The 7,967-nt window shown below is 33.6% G+C and overlaps 2 protein-coding genes across 2 annotated transcripts in view; both read right to left on the minus strand.

Annotated features, from left to right (window-relative positions):
- Got1 (Glutamate oxaloacetate transaminase 1) overlaps positions 1-909 on the minus strand; it is a 48,612-nt gene extending 47,703 nt beyond the window's left edge. The window contains exons 1-4 of the mRNA XM_074113428.1: positions 660-909; positions 396-577; positions 200-308; positions 20-112 (exon numbers count right to left, since the gene is read on the minus strand). Coding sequence (XP_073969529.1) covers positions 20-112; positions 200-308; positions 396-577; positions 660-768 — 493 coding nt within the window. The 5' untranslated portion in view covers positions 769-909. The remainder of the gene's footprint in view (positions 1-19; positions 113-199; positions 309-395; positions 578-659) is intronic.
- Positions 910-2,894: 1,985 nt separating this feature from the next.
- On the minus strand, positions 2,895-5,811 carry MetRS-m (Methionyl-tRNA synthetase, mitochondrial). The gene is made up of 7 exons (XM_074113429.1): positions 5,609-5,811; positions 5,246-5,523; positions 4,696-4,927; positions 4,333-4,585; positions 4,025-4,236; positions 3,497-3,688; positions 2,895-3,407 (listed from the first exon to the last, which is right to left on the minus strand). Exons 1-7 carry the CDS (start codon positions 5,712-5,714, stop codon positions 3,037-3,039), a joined length of 1,644 nt encoding a protein of 547 aa, XP_073969530.1. The 5' UTR covers positions 5,715-5,811; the 3' UTR covers positions 2,895-3,036.
- Positions 5,812-7,967: the final 2,156 nt, after the last annotated feature.

Here is a 7,967-nt window from a genome sequence, read left to right on the forward strand (position 1 = left end):
AAACTGTTTTAATAATTACCTTCAATGTCCAATCCTTTTTTTTCTGGGTTCCAATATCTGTACTCGCGGATATATCTGAATCCAGCAAGTCTTGAAACTAATTTATGATTCTCTGTACGATAAAATATTAATATATTTATATAAAATCACTTTAACAAATCATGAAAGTTTATAATAAAAAATAAAAATAAATACAGACCCCAAGTAGGAATAGAAACATACACTGCATTATAGCCTAAACACCCTGCTAGAAATTCTAAAGCAATACGTAATGAGCCTGTACCACTTAAACTTTGTATGCCAAAGGCCTAGTAAATAGAAAAAGACATAATATGGATTTAAAAAAAAAAAAAAAAATTCAATTAAATATGTACAAACTACATATAAAAACTCACTTTTCCTTCAGACAGTTTCCGGCAATCTGCACCTAATAACAATTTCGTGGCCAATTTACAGAAAGGTTCGAATCCAAGAACAGGTAGATATTCATGGTCTAAAGTTTCATCTTTGGCCATTATTTCTTCAGCTTTTTTCACACAAGGTAAAACCCATGGCTGGCCTTTTTCAGTTCTATATACTGTAATCAAACTTCAGTTTCTTACAAAAAAAAACAAGAAGTTTTTAATTTTACTAAGTTGTAAACAATATGAAATAAATACCTCCAGCACCAAGATTTACTTTATAACTAGAATCATCTAGTTGATAAGCCTTATTTAATGCAAACGGTTCTATTGGAGGGCCAAGGGTTACTGCTTTAAATCTAGACATAATTCTTTCAAAAACAAAGATGATTTAAAATTTTAAAAAAATACACAATCTATTCCCTTGACTACGTTCACTTTAGTACTGGTCCAACTGAATAGTAACTTTTACAAGGCCCACTTTTATCAGTTTACATGATTACAACACTACTACGAGATACGTCATGTATTACAAACTATATTAATTATACTGGAATAGCCACTTCTCAATTGTACTAATTGACTCTTAACGCGATTCATTTCTCCCACCAACAAGTTGTTTATTAAAAACAAAACCAGCTGATCACTGATGACCATTGGTAATATGATACTTTGGCGCCATACAGTATTTAATGGTACCTTACATTCAAAATCATCAATTTTGACAGTTTTGCTGAGTTACAACTCGTACCATTTATGGCTTAATTGATACGTCCAAAATTGCTTACATTTAAAAAAAAAGACTTTTAAAATAATTGTCCAATTTGTTTACGGACTAAGTCCTCTTAGCATTAAAGAAAATTTGGTTTGAATACGCACAAGTCTTTCCCTTACGCAGTTTAGCATTAAATTAGAAGCTTAAAACTTCTATTAAAAAGTAGGTGACCTGTATTACACATGACCTTTCTCTTGAAAGGCACCATTTTCTAGGACAAAAATCCGTTCAGTAAGACTTACTGGTCTAGTCAATTTCTCCAAAAACGTAATTTTGTGTAACATTTTTAATTCTTATTAACATTTAACAATTGATTAGTCCACTCTCAAATGCTACTTAAGAGGTAAACCCAGAAATGCCATTAATTGTATTTTTCGGGAAAAATGTTAGAAATAAAAATTATAGAACTACTTATGCGCAATAAGTACACCAATCTTAAAGTATATCGTTGCGCCTTGGAGCAAGCGTAAACAAATCTAGAAATTTATTAAGTAAAGTGGGCACCTCTAGTTCATCTGATTTTGACTACGATGGTGGCACCTATGTAAATCAGATTTCAAATTTGAACTTCTGTATTTATCTGTATTATGCTGACATAATCCATTGGCAGACATACTTGCAGAACAAATCATTGCAACCCCTTTTTTTTTTACTCAGATATCAAAACGAATATTCCTGGTGAAAGATCAAAATAGAAAATTTGATTCGATCGCAATACAATCGATGTATCGTCTTAGCGATATGCGAAAAATCTTTGAAAAAAAATCGATGTTAGCAAATCGAACCTGACGATTCGTACAATTACTTTCACTATTCAAAATAATTATTGTGATTATACAACTGGAACGTGCCAATTCAAAATTTTTAAAAAAATGTTTTTACAGTATTTTTGGTATTAAGCAATAATAAAATGTAGATTTATCGCTTTTCTTCTTCATAATGACTTGATGTCATTAATGCCAACCTGATATGCTCACTTTTTGACTAGAGTGCTAGCTCAAACTTCATGTTCATGTACAAGAGTTAGGCACACTAACGAGTTAACCCAATTTTTAACTTGGCTGAACTACAATCTGCAACTTGTGCTTTAGCTCAACAAGGAACTAAGTCTCCTTAAGGAACTATTCTTAGCTCTCCTGTACAGGCCAGTAGGTACCTCTACCTCCCTTTTGGTAAGCAATCTCCTCAAATTATCCGAACACCTTTTACAAGGTCCTTCCTCCCTATAAAAGGCTTCTTTGTTTTCCAGATCTATAATGTGTCCATGACATCCCATTATCGAATTACTTGACTAAATGATGTTGCTCTTCATTTTAACTTATTCTCTAGTAACTAATTTCGTTTATATGTTTATGTATTCCACGAAAACCTTTTCTTTTCCATTTTCTGAGAAAGTTTACAAATATTTAAGTGTAGGTTAAACTAATAAAAGGAATTTTTAAAAAATCTTCAATTTATCGAGAAGTAGTTTTTTTAATCGTTTATTTAGTTACAATCAACGCATTTGTTTGCGTTATAAGCAACAATGATGGACAATAAACAACATATAACTCTCAGAGTGGAGAAGTTATCCAGCGGTAACATTCCAAAAACATTTTACTTTCTACTGATTCTCGTCTTCAGAGAGGAGAAGAAGTAATTTAAGATGTAAAAATAACATAGTCTCATACTATGACAAGGTAAATTATTGTGCGATAAACATGGTCTTAATCGCAGGCTAACTATTCGAACAGATGCAAACACCTGTTACCAAGGAGTCCAGAATCCGCTCATCCGAAACACTTTCATAAATTTCGGCCAGCAAAACAGTGGCCCACTTTCCAAGAATATTTAACTATAAATCACAAATGAAGCAGCAGTCTAAATTTCTAATCTCTTAAATAGTACAACTTTATCTTTAAGTAAATCAACAGCAACACTAGACTTTTCCAAGCTCCAGGTTGGTCTAGCATCTATCCAAGATCTTTGTACACTTGGTATGTTCAACTTGTCCAATAGTTTACTAGATAAATCAGGCACTACCGGGCTTAGCACTATACCACAAACTCGTAGCGTTTCCATGATTAAATATAGTAGAATATTTAGCCGGCGGATATCCTCATTTTGAAGACTTTTTCGCAACTCCCAAGGACGAGTAAACTCAAAATGGCGATTGGCCTCTCTCAGTACGGACATTATTAACGATATACCTTTGTAGAAATTGAATTCTAAATAATGTTGGCCTACTTCATCTGCAAAAAAAAAGTATTTAAATAACGTTTATTAAAATAAATCTTGGTTGATCAAATAAGACCAATTAAAATCTATTTCTGCTTCATACCTGGTAAAGAATTAACCATTTTAATTAAGTCTTTAGCCGATTCTTTACAGTACAAATTGAAATCTTCTTCAATGAAAGGTGGAAATCTCTGTTGTTGATTTATTGCACGACCGCAACATCTGCTTAGCAGATTGCCTAGGGTGTCCGCTAACTCAGAGTTCACAACTCGCAACAGTTTTACCTCACTGTAATCTATTTTTTTTAGGAAATAGAAAGTAACTAGTTATTAATTGTAAATGATAGATTCTGGAAAATTTGATTATTAGAAACGATTAGTGGTTATTGAGATTTTCTTAAAGGATTTGTGACTTTTCTTAGATTTTTTTCCGAAAATACCACCTAAATTTCATATTTAAATCAAAAATTATTATTTGAATGATTTTTATAGGGAAACTTCTTTTTTAACAACAAACCTTGAGTTTGAATGAAAATGAAAATTTTGATAGATTCGTGTGGATGTTCAGATATGTTTTGATCAATTATCTAGCTCTTCTCATCTACCATCTATGTATAGTCAAGAGTACTTACTACTGTCAGAATGTGGAGTACCTTCACGCAGCAAGAAATATCTCATAGCGTTGACACCATAACTGTCCACAGCTTTAAACGGACATACAACATTTCCCTTAGATTTGGACATTTTTTCACCATCTACCGTCCAATGTGAATGTACCATCAACGTTTTAGGGGGTTCTAATCCAGCAGCTATTAAGAACGCTGGCCAATAGAGAGCGTGAAATCTGTATTGTGGAAAAAACGAAAAATGATATAACAACTCAGTCTGACTGACTGTGTAAGGTACCAAATAGATCAATTCAACATTCTGTCCAACTTACTTCAGAATATCCTTGCCAATAACTTGAACATTTGGTGGCCAGGATCTAAGTTTAGGATAGCCCATTACTTTCAGATAGTTCACAAGTGCGTCCAACCAAACGTATACTGTTTGTTGACCATCTCCTGGTACAGGTATTGCCCAATGTACACGAGACTTTGGACGAGAAATTGAAATATCTTCATCGGCTAGACCATGTTCATCAATCCATTGTAAAACCTGTCGTCGAAATTTCTCTGGCTGGATGGATTTATCTAAAACATTGAACAGATTTTTTTTTCAAAAACCATGAAAATATTTTACTTTTATAAAAAGATGATCTTATTAATAATAACAACAATAATGAATAAAACACCAACATTACCACATTTCAACCATTCTTTTAGATCGCTTTTAAACTGGGACAGGTGAAATTTATAGTTATACTCTTCTACCCAACTGACCGTTCGACCTGATTCCACACTAAGTCGGATTTCATTCCCATTGTTATCCTTTACGATTTGGATTTGATGGTCAGCTAGGAATGCTTCGTCAGCGTCACAGTACCAACCTTTGTAAGTTCCTGAGGATATGTGACCTCTCTTCGATAATTCTTTCTAAAAGAGATTTACTAATTATAGCTAAAACCAATTAAGAACAGCATCTTAAGAATAAACTACCCATTTAAATTCGTTTATTTGCAAAGCTTTTAAAATAAATGTTCATTTAGTTTCAACATGATTTATCTAAATTAAATGCGGATGGTATTACATAATACAGCCATAACAAACGCTAATATTAAACTAGCATTCAAACCATAACTTAGATTCTACAAATGTGCCCACAGATAGATTCTATTAAGTACTATTCACACTTAAGGAAGCCGACGATTAGATTTAATTCACTAATGTTATCAATAAGCAAAAAAACTTTACCCAAAATTCACCAACAGCAATTACATGTTCAGCGTCTGTTGTTCTAACAAAATGTGTACAACTAATATCACATTTATTATTCATCTGTCTATATTCTTGAGAAATTTTATCACAAAAGTCTTTATACGAAGCGCCATAAGTTGTAGCAGCTTGTTGTACTTTAGTGCCGTGTTCATCAGTGCCTGTACTAAATACTGTTTCACATTTTCCCAAAAGATTATGGTATCTGTGAGTAGCATCAGCTATCAAGGATGAATAAAGATGTCCAATATGTGGAGCTGAATTTGAAAAGAAGCAAAGTGCAAAAAAAAATTGAAAATGCATTTAAAAGAGAGTATTGATGTTTACTTATGAAATACTTACATGAATTAACATAGTAGATCGGTGTAGTGATAAAGAAATCACATTTTGCTCTGGTATATTTGTAACAATAAAATATTAAAGAAACATTTTTCCTAAATATGTACATAATGTAAAAGTAACTACTGTCACATTTTTCACACTATCAACCGGCTTTGTAACCTTCCAATAAAATTAACAGGTTATACTAAGAGGTCTAGTGTACGATCTGGTTCTAGAAACAGCCAATAGATATTGCAACGATGTCGAAACTAACTTTTCCATTTCTCTTACACCTGGATCGTGTCAAATGATTGAATGATAGGAATCTCTGGACGAATTTAGGCTGAATCAAAGCGTTTTTTTTTTGGTGTAATGACCATCTACGTAATTGTTTTACGAAGTACAATGTTAAGGCTTGATTAAATAAAAAGACTAAACAAAATATTTATAAATACCAAAGTTTCATCCAAAGACTTGTCTTTTTTTAAGTTCTAAATTATAGTACAAATAGTTATATTAAAACAAAAGATCATATAAAATGTAACAGTACGTTCTATTTATTTATTGTTAGAATCGCCATGTACGAGGAGTATGACATTGTGTTACCTGAGGCCGCTATTCTACACGTTTAGATTTGTTGTTTACTGGTTACTGGTAGTGATGGAACCTAAGTAATGAGATTTTTATTTACTCTCACTTTGAGTTTAGAGGTTGTTTATTGTATTAATATTCAAAAAATATCTGCGAAATAGGTTTGAACCTCTATATTTATTGTATAAATAGTGGACATTTTTCTTTCCATTGCATGCAGAAAACTTCGATTATATTACTCTACTTTTTCTCTACAGTAGTATAGATTTTCAATTATAAGGACTTTTGAGTCAGAAAAAGTGGCTTTTACGAATTAGTTTGCATGAGTTTCTGAATCTGTCTGTGTTAGAATGTATCAACTGTAACTTTAAAACGAAAAATCGGAGAAATAAAAATACTTAAATACTTCGTTCTGTTGGTAAACAGAGATCACCACAATAAGGATTTTGTAAAAAAAAAAGATTTAATAAGAAATACTTTACTGATTAAAATTTTTCCGGTTTTTTTAAAAAAAAAATAGCTGATTTTCTTAACTCCATTAAATAATTGTATTTAAGAAAAGGGACGGGACCTAAGCCCGATGGTACCGCAGCCACAAGACTTATTTATTGTGCCTTCCCCTTTTTTGGATCTAGTAGACGAAACCTCCCCTACTAAAGAGGTTGAGGACTTTCCCTACTAGTTCTTTTTGCACTACTATCTCCTTTGGTCTCCAAGTTCCAAAGATTTCATAACGCAACCGCTAGATTGCAACACAATCGAACAACAGGTGAGAGGCCGTTTCCTCCTCTTCCAGACACAATCTGCGCAACGGTTTCGAAGCTAATAAGCCCCACCTTGTACAGATGTTTCCTGTATCTAACGTGCCTGTTATCTGATTTCTGCCCAAGCTTAGAGTCTCTTCGGTTCTTTGTTTACACAGTCAAGGCATCATACACTTACAATGTGTTTAACCCTAGGACACATTGCCCAGTTCCAGGCTTTCCAGCTCTTTCCCTCCAGATCCAGTCTCTGGTAGCCACCCGAACTTTACCCTTGGTTATCTCCAGGACTGATTCCAGCGGCAAATGAAAGGAATCTTAGCTCCGTTTCAGGGCCAGCAGTTCGGCTGTTTCATTCACTTTGATTCCCCACATGACCAGCGCACCAGCATTCCAGCCGAACTTTATTGTGTCGAGCCAGTTGTTCCAGGGCCTTTTTTTACATTCCCATTCCAGGGAAGAGGTAGTTCTGAAGGAAGTAAGCCCTTACTTCCTTCAGTGTAGCTCGGCCGCCCGAAAAGATGCAAATCTCCCTATTTCGGTGTAGTAATTAATAGCTTTGATCTCGGCCTGGAAAACGGCGGAGTATCTTCCAAAGATGGTTGCATATAAATAAATCCATAACTTTGATTTGAAAAATTGTTTCTAGTAAAAATCTATAAACAACAATTCTGGGAGAGAGGTTGTGGTTAGCCTTTCCTCTAACGTGCCATTTCTGTTTATTGTACTGAATTACCACTTACATAGTAGAAGAAACAAATTTGTGATTCAACTTCTAAATTTAAAGAAAATTGGAGCGTAAGTGCCACTTAACCGTACAGATTTCCCATATTTTGAGATTTTTCTCTCCAAAGTATCCGACGATTATACAGGGTGACCAGAGTTATATGCTCCACCCACTTTTTTTTAACGGCGGGAAATTTCGAAAAAATAAAAAACACGTATTTAATCATTTTTAGTCTAGTTTATTTTCAGGGATTGACCCATTTTTTAAACCCCTGTATCTCGAGATACAGCATCCAACTTTT

The sequence above is a fragment of the Rhodnius prolixus genome, unplaced genomic scaffold, assembly GCF_049639745.1.
Source record: "Rhodnius prolixus isolate KJV_2025 unplaced genomic scaffold, Rpr scaffold_7, whole genome shotgun sequence".
NCBI lineage: Eukaryota > Metazoa > Arthropoda > Insecta > Hemiptera > Reduviidae > Rhodnius > Rhodnius prolixus.